We start from the raw sequence: 23,789 nt of genomic DNA, 5'->3' as shown, positions 1-23,789 counted from the left end.
CTATATGTTCAAATCCTTCTTCAAATCCATTTGTAAACTAGCTTATTTGTTTTTTTATTATTGAATTATAAGAATTCTTTACATAGTCTTGATACAAGACCCTTATCAAACACGATCTTAAAATATTCTCTCCAAATGGTGGGTTGTTTTTTCACTTTCTTGACGGTATCATTTATAGCACAAAGGATTTTAATTTTGTTGTCCAGTTTATCTATTTTTCTTTCGTCACTTGCGCTTTTGATGTTATATGTAAGAAGGTTCTGCTTAACTCAAGGTCACCAGGATTTATTCCTCTGCTTCCTTCCAAGAATTTTATAGTTTCAGCCTTACATTTAGGTATGATCCATTTTTAGTTAATTTTTCAATATGATGAGAGGTAGGGGTCCAATTTCATGCTTTTGTACATGGATATCCAGTGTCCCCAAATCATTTGTTGAACAGACTATTCTTTCCTCCACTGAAATGTCCTGGCATCCTCATCAAAATTCAACTGACCATATACGTAGGCGTTTATTTCTCAACTCTCATTCTATTCCTCTCCATGTTTGTTCTTATGTCAGTACCATACTGTCTTGATTACTGTACGTTTTGGGGAAAATTTGAAACTGGAAGCATAAATATTCCTACTTGGTTTTGTTTTTTCAAGACTGTTGTAGATATTTTGGATTCCTTGCAATTCCGTATGAATTTTAAGATTAGCTCATCAATTTCTATGGTGAAGCTGCCTGGTATTTTGATAGGGATTACACTGGATTTGTAGATCAATTTGGGGAGTATTACCATCAAAAATATTAAGTATTCTCATTCATGAACCTAGGATTTTCCCCCCATTTCTTTAGACCTTCTTTAATTACTTTCAACAATGTTTTGTACTTTTCAGAGTAAAATTTTTATACTTCCTTTATTAAATTTAAGCATTTTATTTTATTCTAAGTATACATTCTTTTTGATGGTACTGTGAATGGAATTGTTTTCTTAATTTCATTTTCGGATTGTTCACTGCAAGTGTGTAGGAACACAGCTGATTTTTGTATATTTACCTTGTATTCTGCAACCTTACTGAACTTGGTCGTTCAAGAAGTTGTTCTTTGGATTTCTTTGGATTTTCAATATATAAGACAATGACATTTGCAAATAGAGATAGTTTTAATTCTTCTTTTCAAGTCTGGATACCTTTTACTACTTTTTCTTGTATTGTTGCTCTGGCTGGAACCTCTAGTCAAATGCTGAAATAGAAGAGGCAAGAGTAGATATTCTTGTCTTGGTCTTGAGGGGAAGACTTTTAGTTTTTCACCACTAGGTAAGATAACAACTATGTGTTTTTCATAGATGCCCTTTATTAGGTTGTGAAAGTTCCCTTCAATTCCTAGTTTGTTGAGCATTTTTATCATGAAAGTATGTTGGATTTTGTCATATGTTTTTTCTGTGTCTGTTGATATGATCATATGGTTTATGTCTTTCATTCTATTAATATTGTATGTTATGTTAACTGATTTTCAGATATGAAACTTACCTTGTATTCCTGAGTTAAATCCCACTTGGTCATGGTGTATAATGACATTTATATGTTGCTGGATTCAGTTTGCTAGTATACTGCTGAAGATTTTTTTCATCTATTTCACTGGGGATTGTAGCCTGTAGGGTCTTTGTCTGGTTTTGGTATCTGGGTATTACTGGCCTCATAGAATGAACTGAGAAGTGTTCTTTCCTACTCCTTGAGTATTTGGTAGAATCAGCCAGTGAAGCTGTCGGGTCAGGTTTTCCCTCTGGACTGCTTTATGTTACTAATTCGACGTCTTAATGTGTAGACCTGTTCAGATTTTCTGCTTCTTGAGTCTATTTCAGTAATCTAAGTCCTTCTGGGAATCAGTCCTTTCATCTAGGTTACTGGCACACAGTGTCTGCAGTATTTCCTGGTAATCCTTTCAGTTTCTCTGTGGTCTGTCCACTTGTTTTGTAAATAAGTTGTACTGGTGTGCAGCCACGCCCACTCATTTACATATTGTCTATGGCTACCTGCCGAGGTGAGTAGCAGCAACAGAGACCACTTGGCCCCTGGAATCAAAAACATTTACTATCTGGACCCTTATAGAAAAAAAAAATCTGTTGGCCTCAGGTTTACAAAAGTGAAGTAACAGGCACTACAGTAAAACTGGAGCTTTTCTCAAGAAAAGCATGAGAGGCACATAATAGCGTGAAATGAATTAACCACAATCTGCTTTTGTGACTCTCAGCTCAAAGCTCCATTCCTGCCTAATCCCACAAACATCTTAATTTCTGGGGGAACAAACTTCCAGACCAGATTTGGAACAAAGATCCACCTTCACAGAATAAACAGGAAGTTCAGAAGTGGTGGCTCCCTGGGCACACCGGGGAGAGTGACAGACGCTGTGCAGTGAGCAGCCTCTGCTCCTGGCTGGGGGCCCTGTAACTTCAGAGCCTCTTTCTGAAACAGCATGAGGGTCCAGACAAGCACAGCTCCCCAGTGACCCGAGTATCACAGGCAGGCTGTGAGGGAGCACTGTCTTGGTCCCCACCTGGCCCCACAGAGGAGGGACTCGAGTCCTTCTCCTCACGTCCACTCCACCTTGAAAACTGACCATACAGCATCTGTCATACCGAGTGTACCTGTGTGTGTGTCTCACACTCATCCCAGCATCCTTAGACTCCCCGCTCCGCACATCACCAATTCCCCACGCTTATTTCCAGGAAAGTCCACACCTCTGCCCACCATACAGGCCGCCGTCACCAAATCCTTTCAGAGGAAGCCAAAGGGAGACAGTAATTCTGGCTAACAGATGATCCAGCACAGGAGATGTCCTGGTGTGAATCCCTCCTTTCATATGGGCCTTGGCCATGAGCCCCGACAAGCTCTGGATCACGACTCTCTCATTAAATGCGCTGCCCCATCCCCGATGCCTGCAGGACAGCGTGCGCCCACCTGCGTGGCAGCTTTGTCCTCTGGCTGCCTCCTGTACATCCTACAGGCGCCCCGCAGTGGAGGCCCCAACACCCAGGAAGAGCGACACTCTCCTGGCAACAGGCCTTTTCACTGTCTCCACCCCAAGCTCACTTTCACAGCTGGCAATGTGCAGCTCTGAGGCCCCTGCGTGGGCCCTCCCTGACTCGGGTTCTCTCCGACGGCTCCCACAGCACCGGCTCACCACGTCTGACAGCGGTCCAAGTCCTAGAACCCGTGGTCACCCTTCTCCACCGGGCCACGAAGGCTGGTCGGGGCAGGACTGGCTGATGAGGATGGAAGGCCCAGCATCCTGCAGCCAAGTATCTGATGCCGGGATTAGGCACGGGGAGAAACCATGGCAGACAGTCGCTGCTTTCACTACAAAAGGACATGGGTTCCTAACGGTCCATTAAAGCCCTTAAAATAGAGCCCCCAAACCACTTCCTGGAGCCTACAGCTTCCAAATGGCTGTACGAAAATGCCTCAACAATTCACTTCGCAAACCTGTGCCAGAAGCAATTCATAGACGGAACATCTGGCACCTGATGGGATGCAGCTGCTGATGAGCCACAGTTGACCTGAGACACTCACGTGACCCGCAGCTGGGATTTCTGTCACCGCCGTCTCCTGCGGTCCCGGGCCTCTGTCTTCTTTCTCACCTTTACCAGCTTTAATTCCAGGCCTCGGTGTTGCTGAAGGTACCATGGCTCATCTGGGCTGACCCGGCAGTGGTCGCCCAGCGCCGCAAGGCTGGCGTGTCCAGCAGATGTCTCGGTCATGGGGCAACACTGTGCCCAAGTCTCACTTCCAGAAAGTTCCCTCCTCCACCGTCACGTGAGACTTCGTTTTACGCTGGCTGATGTTAAGGGTTTGAAGTGTCTTCCCAGCTAGTGCTGGATGTGATGAAGATTAGAGAAAGAGAAATTTAAAATCGGAAAGACAGATCATGCAGTCCTAACTCTGAATCTCTTTACTATTTCACAGCTACGCTGATCAAGAGGGAAAAACCTGTCTGAGTAGTAACTGACCATATGCTAACGTTGAAATACTGACTAGAGCCTCCTGGGCTGAAGAAGATCCTTCTTCAGAACATGAGAGTGTGTGAATGTTTATACTGATGTCAGAAAATACAGTGACATGAATGAAATAAAAAGCACAAAACATCCATTTCGGGGCTGGAGGTAAGGTGCTGCTTAGAGGGAAATGGTTTAGTTTTAAATGTCAAGACTGGAAAAGAAGGATGATCATAAATCAGTAAAGTAAGTTTCCACCTTACAAAACCAGAAAAAGAAGAGCAAACTAAACCCAAGGCGACAAGTGAAGAGCAGAGCAGAAATCAAGGAAGGAGAACAGAAGAGGAAGAGAGAAAAATCATGGAAATAAAAAGCTGGCTTTTCACAACAGTCAAGAAAACTGACAAACCTTTGACTGATTAAGAAGAAAAGAGAAGACACGAATTACCAGAATCAGAAATGGAGGAGAGGGCATGACTGGTGATCCTTAAGAAATGTAAAGGACCCTCAGTGAATGCCATGAAAGGCTTATGCCAGCACTTAGAAGAATTACATGATTTGGATAAAGTCCCAGGAAAGATAAATGACCAAAACTGACAACAAGAAACAGAAAATCTGAACATATTTATAGCAAGTAAAGATGTTGTCTTTATAGTTTACGATCTTCCCACAAAGAAAAGCCCAAGCCCAGAAGGCTTTCTCTTTAGAATCCTAGCAAATCTGCAGAGAAGTTATAAACAACAAGCCTTTCACGGACTCTCTCAGAAAACAGGAGGGACCACTTCCCATCTCATTCATTAAGGCCAATACTAACCTACTTACAAAGTCAGACAAAGACATCGCAAAAAAAGAAACCACAGACCAATTGTCACAAAAATAGACAGAAAATATCCTAAATTATCAGTGAACCAAATCCAGCAACACACAAAAGCAGTCATACCCCATGACCAGGAATGCAAGATTGGCTAATGTCCAAAATCAGTTCACATAACACATTTCACTAACAGAGGACAAAAACCACATGACCATCTTAACATACGCAGAAAAAGCAATTGACAACATCAAACACCTTCTCAGGACAGAAACTCTAACTTCCCCCAACCCACGGTTAACACCATACTCAGCGGTGGAAGACTAAACTCTTCCCCCTAAGATGACAAACAAGTCACGGTTGTTCATTCTCTTTAATTCTGTTCGACACTGTACTGGATGGTCTAGTCAATGCAACACTGAAACAAACAAACAAGCTGAACAGAACTGAGGTTACAAAGGAAGATGTAAAACCGTGTGTCTGCAGGTAACCATGACACAGTGTTTCACAAACCCCAGGAAATCCACTAACACGCTAAGAACTAGTAAATAAGTGTAGCAAGTGCACAGAATACAGATGAATACACAAAGAATCAATTCTATTTCTAAATACTAGCAAAAACAATTAAAATGAAATGAACAAAACAGTCTTGTGCATAATAATGTCAAAAAATAATGCAAAACTTAGAAATAAGTTTAACAAAAGAATTTCAGGATTTGTGTATTCGAAGTATAAAATGTCATTGAAAATAAATGGAAAGACATTCCGTGTTGAATGCATATAAAATTCAAGACGACAATTCTTGCCAAATTTATTGACAAATTCAGTGCAAGCCCTATCAAAATCCCAGTAGGTTTTTAAATAGAAGTTGACAAATTAATCCTAAAATTTATGTGGGAATTCAAAAGGCCTAGTTTCAAACAGTGTCAAAGAGTGTTTTGCAAAATGCAAACAAGTTGGAATACCAGCCCTATCTGATTTCACACTTAACATAAAGCCATGGTAACTGCGTGACTGGCATAAGGCTGAGCACACAGACCAATGGAAGAGAATTAAAAATCCGGAAATAAATCTTTACATTTATTGTCAATTCATTTTCACCAAAGGTGCCGAGACGATTCAGTGCAGAAGGACAGTCTTTTCAACAAATGATGCTGGGACAACTGAGTATCTATATGCACCCCCTTAAAAAAAAGGAAAGGAAGGACCTTACACCCTTAGCATGCATCATACACAAAAATTAATTCAAAATGGACCGCAGACTTAAATGTAAGAGTTAAATCTATAAAACCAGGAGAAAAAAATATAGGAAATCACCACGCCCTTGGGTTAGGCTAAGGGCTCTTAGGACTGCAAAAGCATGATCCGTTAAAAGAAAAAAATTGATTAAGAAGTTGGACTTTATCAAGATTGAAACTTTTTACCCTTCAAAAGATATCATTAGGAAAATAAAAAGACAAGCTACAGACTGGGAGAAAATATATGTACATCACATAGCTGATAAATGACTTCTATCCAGAATATATAAAGAAGTCTAAAAATTCAGCAAGACAAATAAGCTAATTAAGACATGGACAAGAGTTTTAAATTCCAAAAAGATACATGAATGGCTAATAACTGCTTGAAAAGAAAAGATACTTAACATCATCAGGCGTAAGAAAAAAGCAAATTAAACCCATGATGAGGCACTGAGACAACCACTGGAATTGCTGTAATCAAAAGACAGCATCAAGTCTCGACGTGAACATGGAAGTGCCAGAACCCTCCCTCATACGTGCTGGTGGGGATGTGAAACCGGGCGGCCGCTGCGGAAAGCAGTTTGGAAGTTTCTAAAAAGCAAAGCAAATTTAGCACATGACCCAGCAATTACACTCCTACGTATTGACCCAGAAGAAATGAAAATATACGTCTGCACAAAGACTTGCAGGCGAGTGTTTGTAGCTGCGATATTCTTAACCCCAAACTGGAACCAGCCCAAGTGTCCCTCGGCTGGTGAGTGGAGAAACACAGTGTGGTCTCCGTCCGTAAAACAAACTGTTTCTCAGCAACAGGAGGGCACTAGCGGCCGAGCGCAGCTTCCACGGGACGGACCTCAGGCACAGCTGCGAGTGAAGGGAGCCAGACGTGGAAGACCACTCGCCCTGCGCCTGCGTTTATCTGAAACGCCCAGAGGAGGCACCGCTGCAGAGGCAGGAAGCAGGTCGGCCGGGAGGGGAGGTGCTCCCGGGGCAACGGAGATGTTCTGGCCCCGAGCCTGGCCTGCTCTGCGACACGACAGACGGACGGACAGCCACTGAGCTGTGCCCTTAGGATAGATGAGTTTTACAGCCTTTAAATTATACCTGAATAAAGAGGTTAAAGGAAGAAAAAGACTGGACTGAATGTTCAGCCATGGGATGGGGCTGCCTTTTAGTCTCTGAGAGCCTGGGATCAGAGATGCTTCCTCCAGCTGGAAAACTGGTCCAGTTGTCCTCAGACCAGCCCAAAATAACTTGTCTTACACGAGGTACAAAATATTTAATGTCACAAAAAGAAAAAAACAAAACAAGGCCTCAACCCCTCTGGGAATCAACCTGGGGTCAGAGTGAAGTGGTGGCGGGGAGACAGGGGCCACCACAAGGGGGCGCCCACCTGAGCCCGCATCACTGCATCCGCCTCAGCTCAGTCCGCCTCCAAAAATCAAGGGAGAGTAAGTCGGTGCAGAGAAACACAGGACAGCTCAAAGGGCAACATTTCACAATGAAAACAGAGTATCAAACACAGGCTGTAACACAGTCGCAAACTCTTCCAGCAAAGGGGCACCCGAGGCCTCTGTCAGACGCTGGTGCTTTGTGTTCAGGAGCCTTTAAGGATATAGAGACCATTCTCACCTGGGGCTAAGTGTGCTGACCCTCAGTTAGAGAATTAGCGAGAAGCTCTGCCCAGCCGACATCTCCCCGAACTGGCAGCCCACTCCACACACCGTCCTGCACCCGCTTTCTCCACTCAGCACTTCCGTGCATTTGGGAGGCCTCATTTAGTCCACTTTCCAGTGCGAGCTGGCTTATTCTGACGTTCTGCTAGTGCCACTGATCAAACAGGGACATGAAACGGAGCAGCCAGCTCTGGTCAGCAACCCTTCTTGTCCTTGGCCGCCCAGGTCTCCGGGCTTTAGGAGAAAAGGTCTGGACACTCTTAACAGCACTGGACCCTCACGCAGGCCTGGGGTTCCTAAACTGTTGCTTTATTCTTACTTTGGGGATCAGTGTTGGATTAATATGGCGAAATTCTGATTTCAACTCCAAATACCACCAAGAATTTGTACTCAGTTTCTTGAGCATAGCAGGTTCTTAAAAATGAGTGACCGAGTCCCATTCCTCAGATGAGAGCTCATACACACACTCATGGCCTTTGGAAAAGGTAAAAGCACCTCACAGACACAAGACAGTGTTTTAACATCTGAGAACAGTGGATCCAAAAATAAGTCAGAGACCATTCGAACCAGACAACATGGAGACGGTGGTTCTCAGCTTGGTGGGGGTGGTTACCTTGCAGTCTTTGGAGACAGGCAGGGGCGATTTTAATTGTACAATGACCAGAGAACACCTTGAGCATTTGCTGGGATGGGGCTGGGGATGGACACACAGAATAATCCCACAAAATAGCTTCCACATCTAAAGTACCAAGTACCGCTGAGTCGTACTCCGCGCGAGCATCACTGTCCCAGGGAGGCAGCGTGCCCAGGCCAGCTTTCCTTCACTAGCCAGTGGAGCGAACCCAGCACTCCTGATTCTGGAAATAACCATTCTGACAGAGAACCCCACTACACATTTAAAACAGCCTGCATAAGACTTAATACAAGTGGGCAGGATTCTAGCTAAGGAGCCGTTCTCAGTTTTCTAGACCTGCGATGAAGTGAACCCAAATTCAAACCTGGTCCAGAGGAAAACGCAGAGGGAACGACTCACCGGCAGTCCCGGGTGGCAGCGCTGAGGGCTGGGGTCGCGGTCGGGGCGGCCACGGCTGCGCTCACACTGGGCTCTTGGCGGGGACCGGCCACTGTGCCCCAGCAGGCGCCCCGCCATGCTGATCACCCCACGTTGTCATCTCTGCCTCCTTCCTTCTTGTCTGTCTCCTTCCCAGGCTCGGCTACGGCTGGGTCCCAGGGCCCTGCACGTGGGTGATAAAGGATGGATTAGTAGAGAAGTTACTTGTTTCGTGCAGTCAAGAAAATATATTTTCTATTTCACACTTACCAGCAAGCTGTTTTCTAGCTTAAAGAGGGAGCTCTGTGAAGGAGGGCCCGTGAAGGATGGTGACACTCAGGTCTTTTCGAGAACTGGCCCCAAATTCTAGGACGAGGTTAGTGCAGGATAGTTGAAAACCTACATTTATCCGGCTTGACAGAACCCCTCTCAAATTACACCAGGGCAGGTTTTCTCTGTTTTAAAGCCAATGCATAAGACCCTATATTTATCCCAGTTAAATGTCAGCGACCTGGGTCCCAGCCTGTCGAGATCTGCCCAGATTCTAATTTTGTCCCTGAACTTGCCTCATTCTGCAGCCGAGAGTGCCGGTAACCTCCCCTCCAGCAAGACAAGCAGCAGAAGAAAATGCAGAAGAGACTGAAAGCAGCAGATGGGGGAGCAGTGTTCCCGGGACGGATGACTTGGCGCCAGCGACTCCTGTCCCGGGGTGTTAGTGAGCGACCTGCCCAAATCTGTGCTGTGGGCTGGACGTGATTTTAAAAGAAAGATCGTCACCCTGGGTTAAGTAACCAAACCAAAGGGCAGGAGAATATTTACACCAGAATTCCCTTTATCATTTTTGGGAAAAATCTCATACTTCCCTTAATAGTTTCTTCTGGGGAGAGAGATCCTGTTTTTGAACAATACAATCTTCATTGACACATTCCTATCGGGAATAGATAAAATCATATGACTGTCTCAACAGATACAGAAAAAGTTTTGGTAAGTTATGTCACTTCATGATAAACACTTTCAACGAATTAGGCATAGAAGGATCATACCTAAACATAAAGGCCACATATGACAAGCCCACAGCCAGCATCAGAGTCAATGGTGAAGAGTTGAAAGCTCTTTCTCTAAGATCAGAAACAAGACATGGGTGCCTACTGTCACCAGTCCTGTTCAGCACAGCACTGGAAGTCTTAGCCAAAGCAATCAGGCAAAGTTGTCTTTGTCTGCAGATGAGATGATCTTATATAGAGAAAATCCTAAAGACTCTACCAAAAACTGTTAGAACGAATCAACAAATTTAGTAAAGTTGCAGGATACAAAATCAACATACAGAAATCAGTTGCATTTCTACGCACTAACAGTGAAATATCTGAAAAAAAGAAATAAAACTATTCCAATCATAATAACATCAAAAATAATAAAATACTTAGGAATAAATCTAGTCAAGGAAGTGAAAGATCTGTACACTGAAAACTGTAAGGCTTTGATGGAAGAAACTGAAGACATAAATTGAAAGACACCTGTGTTCATGAATTGGAAAAATTGATATTGTTAAAATGTCCGTACTGTCTAAAGCCAGCTCTACGCCTAAAAGATGCAGGAGAGTAGATCCTAAGTGTTCTTACCACAAGAGAGAAGCAGCAACTCTGCAAGGCAATAGGGGTGTTACCTAGCCCGACTGTGGTGGTCATCTTACAGTGTGTAAGCGTATGAAATATCACACTGCACACTTTAAACTTACAGAGTTTTATGTCAATTACATCTCAATAAAGCTGGAAAAAAAAGACACAATTCTTAAGTCAGTAATCTAAGCTTCCATCATGTCATTTAATTGGAATCAGTATGTAGCCTTTTCAAATTGGCTTCTTTCACTCAGCAATACCCATTTATGATTTCTCTACATTTCACCTGGAAAAGGGAAAGCAAAGTAACACGAAAAAGAGGAGTAAGGAAATAAAGGCACGGATCAATAAAATAGAAAGCAGAAAAATAGAGAAAATTTAAGAATTAAACTAAAGGTTCTGAAAGATCAAAAAAATTGGCAAACCTCTTGCAAGATGCACAAGGGGAAAAAGAGGCAAGCTGCAAATTAATTACCAACGTCCAGGGACAAAATTGGGGATAAAATACGAGCTATCACTTCAAACCCTGCAGATGTCAAAAGGATAAAGGAATAGTAGGTACAACTCCATAAATGAAAATTTGACAGCTTGGATGAAATGGACCAATTCCCCAAAAACAAACCACCACACTAATCTAATATGAAATAGACACTCTGAATGGTCATATAATGATCAAAGATGTTGAATTTGTAGTTAAGGAATTCTTGAAAAAGAAGTATCTATTGCCAGATGGTTTCATGAAGAATTCTGCTAAGTTGTTTAAAGAATAAACATCAATTCTATACAGTCTGTTCAGAAAACCGAAGAGGTGGGAATACTTCCAAGTTTATTTTATGAAGTTAGTATTACCCTGATATGAAAGCCAGAAAATAGTGCAAAAGGGGAACTACAGGACAACTACAAATAGTACAAAACAGAAACCCACAGGCGTAAGTAGGCACATGAAAATTCTTACCAAGATGTCATCAACTGGAATTAACACATGAAAAGAACTACACACCATGACCAAGCGTGGTTTATTCCAGGCGTGCAGGGACGGCTCGGCGCTCACACACCGATCAGTGCGGTCCCCTGTGCCAACTGGCTGGGTAAGATCACGTCCTCCTAGCAACTGAACTGACACAGAAAAAGCATGTGGCGAAGCCCAACACCCATTCACGGAGACTCCCAGAAAACCAGGGGTAGAGGGGGACTGCCTCAGTTTGATGAACAACACCTCAAACCCCTGCAGCGAACACTGTACTTAGTAGTGAGAGACTGAAAGCTTTGCCACTAAAATCAAGAACGAGAGATCGGCCCTCCTGTTGTCCGACGGGCTTTTACCCCGAGACGCTGTGGACTCTGTGGGCACTGGATGGTCAGATGTGTGGCTTTTAAAGCGGTGACTGCTGCGGTTGCCTGAGCAGGCTTCGCGGTGACTCTCGGCCTCCTCAGTCACCGTGCGAGAGTAGAACCGTGATGTGAAATCAGTAACTTGATTTTCAGCTAAAGTGTTGAAGGAACAAAAAAAGCAATAAACAAAATACAAACAAAACATTCAACAAAATCCTGGAAATACCAGCCAGTGCAATAAGGAAGACAAAATAAAAGACATACAAAAAGGAAGAAAGAAAACTGCCCCTCTTTTCAGATGACACGATTGCCTATGTGGACAGTCCCATGGAATCTGCAGGAAAATGCTGGAACTACTAAGCGAATTTAGCAAGGTTGCAGGATGTAAGAGCAACATATAAAAATCAAGTATATTTCTACACACTATCAATGAACATGTGGACACTGAAATTAAAATACGACACTATTTGTAATTGCTCCAACAAGTTCTTTGGTGTAAATCTGACAATACAGTTACAGGACTTGTATGATGAAAACCACACAATGCTGATGAAAGAAATCAAAGCCGTGAATAAATGGAGAGGCATAGCATGTTCATCGGTTGGGAGACTCAACGTAGCAAGTAACCAATTTCCCCCCAAAATGGTATACAGTTTTAACACAATTACTATCAAAATCCAAGTACTTTTTAGAAGATTCAAATAAGCTCATACTACAATTTATATGGAAAGCACAGGTCCTAGAATAGCAAAGAACAGTTTTGAAGAGAAAAGCAAAGCTGGAAAGTCACTCTACCCAATGCCTTTCCACGTAACTACAGTAATTTAGACAGTGGGATATGGACAGAGACAGACAAATACAAGAACAGAATGGAGAACCCAGAAAGACTCATACAAATATGTCCAACAGGTTTTCAAAAATTAATAGACAGTTATTTTAGGGCAGTTTTAGGTTTACAAACAAGTTGAGTGGTTAGTACAGACAGTTCCCATATACCCCAGTGCCTTTGTTACTAACATTTTGCATTAGTGTCGTACTTTCGTTAGAATTTAGGAACCAATATTATACATTACTATTAACTGAAGACTAAAGCCTGTAGTTCACATTACAGTTCCCTTTGTGTTGTACATTCTATGAATTTTGACAAATGCTTGATGTCACATGTCCATTGTGTTGTACAGAACAGCTTCACCACTCTAAAAATCCCCTGGACTTCACTTGTTCATCTATTTCCTTCTGTCCAGACCCCTGCCCCCCGTTGCAGAGTGTCTGGCAACCACTGGTATCTTTTACTGTCTTTATAGTTCTGCCTTTTACAGAGTGTCACTTAATTGGAATTATGTCATTTAGTTGGAATCAGTATGTAGCTTTTTCAGATTGGCTTCTTTCACTCAGCAACATCCATTTATGATTTCTCTACATCTTTTCCTGGCCTCATAGCTCGTTTCCTTTTGCTGATGAACAATATTCCGGTGCATCGGCGCACGACAGTTTACTTATTCACCTGTAGGACTGAAGGACGTCTTGGCTGTTTCAGTCTTTGGCAACTATGAATGAAGCTGCTAAAACATTTGTGAGTAAGGTTTTTGAATGAATATGTTTTGAACTCACTTGGGGAAACCATCTAGGAGCATGATTGTCCGATCATAGGAGACTCAACATAGTAAGGATATCCATTTCCCCCAAAATGGTACCGTTTGTTTAGTTTGGCAGGAGACTGCCAGAACTGTCTTCTACAGCGGCTGCACCATTTTGCACTCCCACCAGCAATGAAGGAGCATTCCTGTTGTTCCACACCCTTGCCAGCATTTGGTAGTTAGATTTTTGGAGTTTAGCCAATGTAATAGGTAGGTGGTGGTATTTCACTGTTCTCTGAAGTTTTAATTCCCTAATGACACATGGTGCCGGGCGTCTTCTCACACACCTATAGCCGTCTGTATGTTTTCTTTGTTGAGGTGTCTCTACAGACCTTTTGTCCATTTTTAAATTGTGTGGCTTTTCTACTGTTGAATTGTAAAAGATCTGTAAAGAGTTTGTATACATTGCATCCAAGTTCTTTATCAGATATAATCTACCATAACACCCAATTGTACTTCTGAGTGTTTTATCTCAGAAAAACAAAGATTTATATTTATACAAAAACTTTAACAGCAGCTTTAACTGTAATAGTCAAACCTGGAACCAGCCGTGATCGATGTCTTTCAACAGGTGGTTAAATAAATGACGCAGCAAAACCATGAAATAGTATTCAGTGATAGAAAGGAACAAAGTATTGATGAATAAAACAATTTGAATTAATCTCCAATTATCCTGAGTGAAAAAAGCCAATGCTAATAAATTACTCACTGTGTATGATTCCTTTTATTTTACATTCTTAGAATGAAAATTTGCAGATACGGAGAACAAATGAGTGGCTTTTGTGGGTTAAGGAGGTGATGGCTGAAAGGGAAGTGGTGTGGCTGGAAAAGAGCAACACGGCTTCACTTAACAATAGAATATACACTCTTCTCAAGAGTATGCAGAACATTTCTATAATAAACCATAAAACAAACCTCAGTAAATCTAAAGGATACAGACAATACAAAATATTTTTTGACTACAATGGAGCAAAGTTACATCTATTACAAAAACAGAATTGTGGAAATTAAACAGCACACTCTAAATGACCAATGAGTCAAAGAAGAAATCAAAAGGGAAATTAGAAAATAATATGAGATGAATGAAAAGGGGAACAAAACACACCAAAACTCATAGAATGCTCCTAAGGCAGTGCTTAGAATCAAATTTTTTAGCTTTAATCACACAACCTTCCATCTTAAGACACTGGAAAAAGAAGAGTACACTAAACCTAAAGAAAGCAAAAGAAAGAAAGCAAAGATTAGGGCACAAATTTATGAAACAGAGAACAGGAAATCAATGGCGAAAATAAAGAAACCAAAAGCTGGTTTTTGTAAAGATCAACAAAATGTTGAACCGTTAGCTATACTGACTAAGAACACAAGAGAGAAAACTCAGAAATGAAAGAGATGACATTACCAATTTTACAGAAATAAAAAGGATTATAAAGGAATACTATGAACAGTTGTATGCCAACTAATTAGATAACTTGGATGAAATGAACATATTTCTGGAAAGACAAACTACTGTAACTGACTCAAGTAGAAATAGACAATCCAAGTAGATCTATAAGAAATAAAAAGATTGAACTAGTAATAAAGAAATCTACCCACAAAAACAGCACAGGCTCATATGGCTTTGCTGCTGAACTCTACTGAACATTAAAAACAAAATTATGACTGATTCTTTACAAATTCTTCAAAGAAACAGAAGAGGAGGGAATACTTCCCAACTCATTCACTCATTTTGGGACACCCTGACACCAAAACCAGAAAATATCTCACAAATACACTGCAAAACAATTTATCTTTTGAATATGGACACAAAACTCTTCAAAAATACAGTGACGTAAAAACAAATTAAACACCATGTCTGAGTGGGATTTATCTTAGGAATACAAGGATGGTTCAACATACAGAAATGAATTAATTAGCATTAGAAGGGAACTCCTTCAACCTGATGAAAGTTATCTGTGAAAAACCTGCAATTAGTATAATACTTAATGGTGAGAAACTGGAGGCTTTTCCATACGATCAGTGACAAGACTAAAGTGTCCACTTCTGCCACTTCTAATCAACTGGACTAGAGGCTCTGACCAGCAATTAGTCAAGTAAAAGAAACAAAAGTCATCTAGATAGAAAAAGAAGTAAAGCTATCTCTAGTCACAAATGACATGACCTTGTATACTGAAGATCCCTAAGAACTTCATTAAAAATTATTAAAATTAATAAATGGGTTTTTAGCAAGTTTGCAGGGTGCAAGAGTAACATACAGAAATCAACTGTACTTCTATACACCTGTAGTGAACAATCTGAAAGTGAAATTTTAAAAACACTTCCACTTATAGTAGCATTAAAAAGAAAAACATACTTGAGAAAATTTTTATAAAAGAACTGTAAAATTTATATACCGGAAAGTACCAAACATTACTAAAAGTGAAAGAAATGAAAGAAGACCGAAATAAATGGAAATGTTTTTATTCATTGAATGGAAGATATTTTAAGACGGCAATATTAAAAAAAAAGATGGCATTATCCCCCACATTGATCTACAGACTCACTGTAACCCCTGTCAGAATCGCAGCTTTCTTTTTTATAGAAACTGACAAGCTGATTCTAAAATTAACATGGAGTCTCCAGAAGAGCCACGTGTCTATACTGATTTTCAACACGGTACCAAGGCCATTCAATGGGGAAAAGAACAAACTTTTCAATGAATGTTGATGGGACGCTGGATAGCCTCACACAGAATAGTGAAGCTTGATTCTTACCTTGCACCATATATAAACATTTACTCAGAACGGACCAAAGTCCTAAATGTAAGAGCTTAAACTATAAAACTCTTGGTAGAACACATGGGGTAAGTTTGCGTGGCCCTGGAGTTGACGATGGTTTGTAAGATATGAGACCAGAGAAGCACAAGCAACAACGACAAACAGAGAAGCTGAACTTCATTAAAACTGAAAACATCTGCAGAGACACTGCCAAGAAAGTAGACATACAGAGTGGGATGGAGTATTTGTAAGTTAGATATCTGATAAGGAACTTGTATTAAGAATGTATTAAAAGTAGAATAGATAAACAAGATTATACTGTATAGCACAGGGAAATATATACAAGATCTTATGGTAGCTCACAGAGAAAAAAAATGTGACAATGAACATATATATGTTCATGTGTAATGGAAAAATTGTGCTCTACACTGGAATTTGACACAACATTGTAAAATGATTATAAACCAATAAAAAATGTTAAAAAATGTATTAAAAACTCTTATAACTCAATAATAAATAACCCAAGTTAAAAGTTAAAAAAAGGATCTGAACATCTCTCCAAATAAGATATTCAAATGGCCAATAAGCGCATTAAAAAATCATCAGCATATTTAGTCACTAGGGAGATGCAGATCAAAACCACAGTGAGGTAACTTACCACAGCCCCTGAGATGACTATAATAGACAATTATGTAAGAACTGTTGGTGAGAATGTGGAGAGGTCAGAACCCTCACGCACTGCTGGTACGGGTGTAGAATGGTACGGATACCTGGAGTGCAGTATGGCGGCTCAATTATAGTCACCGTGTGACCTACTAATTCTGCTCCTGAGAAGTGGAAACACATGTCTACACAAAAACCTGTAGACAGACATTTATTGCAGCATCATGCATTATCACCAAAAGATGGAAACAACCCACGCCTATCAATGGATGACTGGAGACGAGAATGTGGTACATCCATACGTTGGAACATTATTTGACCATAAAAAGGACTGAAGTACTGGTACATGGTAGAACCTTGTAAACATTATGCTAACTAAGAAGCCAGTCACAAAATACCATGTAGTCTATGATTCCATTTATAGAAACACTCAGAACAGGCAAGTCTAGAGAGACAGAGGGTAGCCTGGTGGTAGGGATGAGGGGATGGGGTGGGGGGTTTCTTTCTGAGCTGATGAAAACGTTCAGCAGTGACTATGATGATGTTTGCATGTGTGTGACTACAATAAAAACCACTGAATTTAAAATAGGTGAACCACGTGTTATATGAATTTATCTCAGTAAAGCCTTTTTATTTATTTATTTTATTAGGGAAACACGAGATAGCCTTGTGGTGATGAAAGTGATGAATTAAGAGTGGAATTCTGGAGTCCTAGGATAAGGGTTTAACTTTATAAGGAACTTTCGAATTGCTTAACAAGTGACAGTACTACCTTCCTGCTAGCAACGTATGGGAGCTCCAGTTTCCCCACGTCCTCAATATGCAGCACTGCATAGACATTCTTAAACTCAAGGCATTCTAATAGGGATACGGTGTTATGTCACTGTTTTAATTTGCATTTTCTGAGTGACTAATGATGTTGAACATTTTTTCTTGTGCTTATTTTATTTGCTGTTCACATGTCTTTGGTGAAGTGTCCTAAGCTTAAAATAATTAAAGAAATTACAAAGGAACAAAAATTAAATTTCACAAAAATTAGAAATGTAAATCAACACACAAATAACATTTAAAGATGAACAGCTGAGAAAGTATTTGCCACGGATGTGTGAGGATGGGAATTCTGGATTTAACATGGTAAGAGGTGATGGGTTTGTGCCTGCTGCCTGTGTAGACCACCTCCCACTGTGCCAACCATATTATGTGTTAATGGGCTTGGACTCCTCCCACACGTGACCTGGGAGGTGCTGGGAGGTGCCTAATGCGATCAGAACCTGGAGAGAGGCAGGGAGTCCCAGCCCAGGAAGACCCAGACCCACAGGGTTCTGCTTGCAAACGAGGTCAGCAGGGATGCTGTGGAGCATCAGTGGACTGGGCAGGGGGGTCGGCAGGCATGGGCATCAGGCGTAGGGGCGAGGGGAAGATGGGCAGTGGGAAGGGGTGGGCAAGTTTTTGGCCGTTATTTATTTCTTCCAGTATTTTTTGTGTCACCTCCCCCTTGTCTCCTTAGAGGACGTCCGTCACCTGTACCCTGGGCTGTTTGCTGTTGCCCCACAGCTTACCGATGCTCTCTTCTTTTCTCTCCTCTTGGATTTTTCCTGTTTTGGAGCACTTTTATTCCTATGTCTTCAAGTTCACTGATCTTTTCTTCTGCAGTATCCACTGTGCCATTAATCCTCCTCCACAGGCTTTGCATCTCTATGTTATGGTTTTTCATCTCTAGAAGTTTGACTTTGACTTCCTTGCTGTGGTCTTCTGTGTCTGCACTTAACTTTTGAACATACAGAACAGCATGATAATGGCCGTGTTAACGTCCTCCTCTGCTCATCCCAGTATCTGTGTGACTTGTGGGTCAGTTTTGGTTCTTCTTCTCATTCTGCATCATGTTGCTGCTTCTTTGCATACCTGGCATGTGTGTGTGGATGCCAATGTGAGCCGTGCTGGATGCTGCACACTTCCGTACTCATAAATCCTCTGGAACTTTGCTTTGCAATGGCAGTAATTACTCACGAACAATGAGGTTCACTTGGGTCTTGCTTTACTTTTGGTTAGATGGTTGGGGAACAGTGCTCTAATTACTCTCCAATACTGAGGTGAGGAGTCCTGAGTGCTCTGTCTGTCTCCAGCCTGGGAGTTAAGTGCTTTCTTAGCCATCTCCTCGCTGAGTGTGCATGATCTGTGTGCACTGAACACGTGAAGGCACCTGTCTGTTGAACCCGGGGTTCTCTCTCAGTGGAGCCTCCTCCACTCTGGTATTATGTCCTGTAAACTCCAGCTGCCTTGGTCTCAGCTTCATTTCTTCAACTCAGGTCTGCTGAGCTCTCCCTCAGCTTCCCTGCCCTTTGCTGCAGCCTCCGGTTAGTAAACCAGGGCAGCCAGGGGCTTGTCTTGTTTGCTTTCCATCCCTCTGGGATCACTGTCCTTTGTTTTCTGGCAGCAGTGTCTTGGGACCATCATTTCCTGTATTTTGATGGGGACCTTTGGTTGTTTCAAGCCCAAGGGTCAACTTGTCCCTTTCCCTGTCACTCCATCTTGGCTGGAAGCAAAGTCCCCAATCAGTCTTTCTGCTTCTTGGCTTCTCTGCTGTTCAAATAATCATGTATAAAAACACTGACTGTCAGAGTTTTCTCCAAGGGAGCATTTGCTAAGTGCCAGCACATTGCCTATGTGACCCCAGCTGGTCCTCACAACCACGCACGTTTCCTTAACCTCATCTCATTTGACAGCTGAAAAGTGAGGCCCAGGTTTTTTCTGGTTTGGACCGCAGACAGGCCGGTCAGTTTGAGGCCACGTGCGTCCTTGTTCTCAGTGCCTCACTGAAGAGGTTACCAGGGGCTGCCTGGCCCACGCAGTGTCCTGGCCCCTTGTTCCTCGAAGAGCAGCTCACACTTGCAGCCTGGATCTCACGGGGCCCGTGCCCCTATGCAATCCCTGTGCTGGCTGTCAGCTGCGTGTGCACCTGGTTCTCATCCTGCCACTTGGCTTCTGAGTGGGACGGGCCATGGGATGGCCACTGGGCAGGGAAGTCGTCAGAATCACCCGGGCATTCTGATCCCGAGTCCAGGCCTCCTCTGCAGACTCAGGACCACCTGGCTGGCAGGGGTGACGGTGAGGTCCAGGACCCGGAGAGAAGGTGCTTAGCCTTCACTGTGCTTGAAGATCCTGATTCTAGCCACCTGTTCTCCTGTGGGTCAGCATCAGGACCATTTTCTAAGTAAAGCCCGGCTTCCAGATAATTCTTCAGAAAACTCAAGTCTGAATTTACTGATTTCCTGACACAAAGTTGGCCCAGCACCATCAGGGATGCAGAGCACAGCCCCGACAGAACCAGGCGCCTCTCGCCGGGCTTGGGAGCAGACGTGCACCAGGCGGCCCGCCTGCCTGCCCTGGCTTGGCCCGAGAGGCTGCGTGGCCGGGAAGGGACCGACCGCCATGCTGTGAGATGACTTGCCTGGTGGGCCCAGGGCACATTGAAGACCCCTTCTGGCTTCAGTGCTTCGTCACTGCCCACTTCAGGAGAGGGGTCCTCAGAGCGGAAAGGAAGGTGGAAGTCAGAAGGAATAGGCTGGGTAAGTCAGGATCATTTGGTATCCAATGCGTGTTCATTTATTTTACACTTACAAAAGAAATCGCCCACCCTCTGCCCCATCCCTCCAAAACAGTCTCTTTTTACAAACATTTAAAAATTAAAAGCAAATGAAGATAGACAAGTTAATTTCGGTACAATTATTTTTCAATGTAGCTGTCATAATTAGAGTTTAAATTTCCTACAAGTGACCAATGTCCAAGTGACTTATAGGGAAATCCTGATTATTGGCCAAAAGGAAAATTCCATATTACAAGTTAGTAAACTCTAGTACAAAAATAGTCCGTGTGTTGGAACAGCCTTTCCTCTTACATAGGTCTCGGGGGGCATGCTGACCGCGCAGTGTGCCTCTGTCCCAGGGTTCTCGCCCTCACGATGGCTCACTTGTCACAGCGGAAGCAGCACGCACCCAACACCGGCGGGGCTCACGGCCACCCCAGGCCATGCCGAGCGGGCAGACTGGGAGCGCCTCACGGGCCCCAGGGGCGCAGAGCAGAGCGCCAGCCCCAGCCATGCACTGCTTCCTGGAGGCAGCCGCTTCGCGGGCAGAGCTGTGCCTGCAGAGGGATCTATGGGCCCAGGGCCCAGGGCGGCACCGGTGCAGGACAGCCTGCCTCCTGCCGGCATCTCCTCACCCACGGTAGCCCGACGAGGAGGGGTGGTCCTGCCCCTGCGGCAACTGGGGCGGCTCTGGCGGGCTATTTGTCCCTCAGGATGTCCAGCTGCTCCTGACACTCGGTGAACAGGCGCTGGAAGCGGAGATTCTGCCCGATGACTGGCAGCAGCTCCTTCAGCAGCTCCCTCTTCCGCAGACCCTGTGGACATGGGGGACAGCTGAGTGCAAGTGACAGCGAGGACACCTAGACTGCAGGCCAACAAAGACCCGCTTGCTGCCTGCCCCCCAGCATCCGGAGACACGAGCTGGATGAGAACTGCTCTCTGTGTTGGGAGGCGTGGGATAGCCACCAGCGGAGTGGGGCACGTGGAGCGCAGCAGGGGACGCAGCACCAGGACAGGGACCCAGGTAGGCTCTGCTCTCTGGGTCCCCTCAGTCTGTTGGCACAGCCACCGCTGGCCTTTGGCTGCACTGGTTGGTGCCAAAGTAGCTTGGCCTCCCAGAGCAGGCTGGAAGAAGGGCAGCGGGCAGAGGGACAGGCAGATGGCCATCCCGGACGGGCCTCTCCCTCACAGGGCTGCTCTCCGGGGGTGAGGAGGTGCCTGGGCGGCAGTGCTGGGGCCTCTGACCCCGGCTCCTGCCGACACCTCCTCCACCCCTGGAGCACAGGCAGCGTGCACCACCGGGCGGCGTCTCCCCGCACAGACCCCGAGGAGCACAGCTGCTGCAAAGGGAAAACCGCCAACACTGGGCACCGCGGGGAGGGCCGGGGTACTGCAGCAGGTGTGCTGACAAGGTGATAGATGTGGGAAGAACTGAGTGTAGGCAGTAAGTCTGAGTAGCACAGGGGCTGAAGGAGAGGGATTCACAGGAGACGGGACACTGCCCAAGACCAAGTCAGGGTGAGGTCAGGCGGAGGAGCAGCCCACACTCAGGCCAGGAGAAAGCAGACGGGCCCGACATCTCCGCAACAGGTCCCCAGGACACTGTGAAAGGAGAGAAGACATAATGCGGGCAAGGTTCCCATAATTAAAGAAGGACCAAGGGCCTTAGGGTGAAAGGCCTCACCAAGTGCCGATGCGGTAAAGTGCAGAAAGGCTGATAACCAGACACTTTAGAATGAAATAGTCAGAATTTTCAGATATAAGAGACAAATACTGAAAATTTTTGAAGAACAAGAGCATATGACCTACAAAAGCAGACATGACAAAATTCACAACAAAGTGGTGTTTTGAATATACTAGAAAAAAACCTCATTACCTACTTTTTAATCCAGCTGAAGAATTATTCACATAAAAGGCTATAACAAACAACGTCCCTAGGCTGCAAGACCTCAGAAGGTTTGCCACAGGAAAGGTCCACCCTGAAAACGTCTGAGGGAAATACTGTAAGTGAGAAGAAATGAATCCAGACAATGTTAGAGGAGGTGTGGAGAGCAATGAGACCAAGTCTCTTGCTAAAGTTGATGGTGGTCTTAAAAAAAATAAGGAAATGAAAAACATAAATGGTTTGAACTCGACGATGAAAAAACAGACCATCAGATGAGATAAAACAAAAGTCAGCCATATGATGTTGGCACGAAACACAAACACGTAACAGAAAGGCTGAACGTTACAGATGGAGAAAGATATGTTAGTAAATAATAAAAAAAGAGAAAGCCAGTATTTTATAATTATCAGAGAAAGCAGCCTTTGAGACAAAATCCATCTTGGGAGAAAGAGTCAGAAGAGAGGACAGAGCGGCCCTCACAGCGAGGTGTCCATGTAAGTCAGTCAGTGAGGGCCAGCAAGGCACAGCCTCCGGGTTCCGGTGACTCAGCCTGCACGCTCAGCAAGCGTGACCTCCTGGACGTGCGCAGACAGGGCGGGGCGCCCGCGGCTGGAGGACGCGCTCTTCCCTGGCCTACACGAGGACGGGAGAAGCTGCTCTAACAGCAGAACCCAACAGAGCAGCAGGCGTCGCGGGGATCATGGGCTGGCATGGGCCACAGTCAGCCGGCCGTCTGTTTTAACAGGAGGAAAACAGGAAGCAGCTCCTGTTAGAGAACCTGAAAGAATTGCAGCCAGTGACCCTGGTGTCCAACCAAGTCTGTGGGGAGGGAGGAAGGCAGGAAAAAGATGACTGACTGAGAACATTCGATAGAGAAGAGGAATAAAGACAAAAGCCAGTTTTTGGAAGAGACTAAAAAGACACAGCTCTTGCAAGATTCATCAAGAAAGGGCAACAGCAAGTGTGAACAGACCTGTAACTAGCAAGGAGCCTGGACCAGCAACCAGACACAGCCCAACAAAGAAAAGCCTAGGACCGACCAGATGGCTTCGCCGGTGAATTTTATCAAACATTTGAAGAACAATTAACAACAATACTCCACGTACTCTTTCTAAAGAGCTGAAGAGGAGAGTGCATGTTCAGATTCATTCTACGAGGCCAGCATTACCCTGATGTCAAAGCCAGACAAAGACACCAAGAAAAGAAAACAGACCAATGTCCCTTGTGAACATTGATGCAAAAATCCTGAACCAAATACTAGGGAACAGAAATTAAAAGCAAATTGAAACCAGTTTGTGATTTATTCCTGGAATGCAAGAGTGATTCAAGAAACTAAAATCAATCAATGTACTACACCACATTAATAGAATGAAGGAAAAAAAAAACACAGATCATCTCAATCAATGCAGAAAAAGCATTTGACAAAATTCAACACCCTTTTACTACTGAAACTCTTAAGAAACTGGTAATAGAAGGAAATTATCTCAATAAAAATTAAGGCCATATGTGAAAAGCCCACAGCTAGCATCATTCTCAATGGTGAAAGACTGAAAGCTTTTGCTCTAAGGT

The 23,789-nt window shown here is 43.7% G+C and overlaps 1 protein-coding gene and 1 long non-coding RNA gene across 6 annotated transcripts in view; both read right to left on the bottom strand.

Annotated features, from left to right (window-relative positions):
- Positions 1 to 875: 875 nt before the first annotated feature.
- On the bottom strand, positions 876 to 9,296 carry LOC116660933. Its single transcript, XR_004316605.1, has 3 exons — positions 9,022 to 9,296; positions 8,734 to 8,935; positions 876 to 3,855 (listed from the first exon to the last, which is right to left on the bottom strand). It is a non-coding gene; the product is annotated as an uncharacterized LOC116660933 (long non-coding RNA).
- Positions 9,297 to 20,332: 11,036 nt separating this feature from the next.
- The window catches only part of LOC102503957 (protein HIRA), a 56,444-nt gene continuing 52,987 nt past the window's right edge, over positions 20,333 to 23,789 (bottom strand). For all 5 annotated transcript variants that reach the window (XM_032472071.1, XM_032472072.1, XM_032472074.1 and 2 more), the window contains one exon: positions 20,333 to 21,150. In XM_032472071.1, the coding sequence (XP_032327962.1) occupies positions 21,034 to 21,150 (117 nt within the window). In that variant the 3' untranslated portion in view covers positions 20,333 to 21,033. The remainder of the gene's footprint in view (positions 21,151 to 23,789) is intronic.

This window comes from Camelus ferus, chromosome 32 (assembly GCF_009834535.1).
Source record: "Camelus ferus isolate YT-003-E chromosome 32, BCGSAC_Cfer_1.0, whole genome shotgun sequence".
NCBI lineage: Eukaryota > Metazoa > Chordata > Mammalia > Artiodactyla > Camelidae > Camelus > Camelus ferus.
The sequence above is the reverse complement of the archived record's forward strand: the minus strand, read 5'-3'. Positions and strand labels throughout refer to the sequence as shown.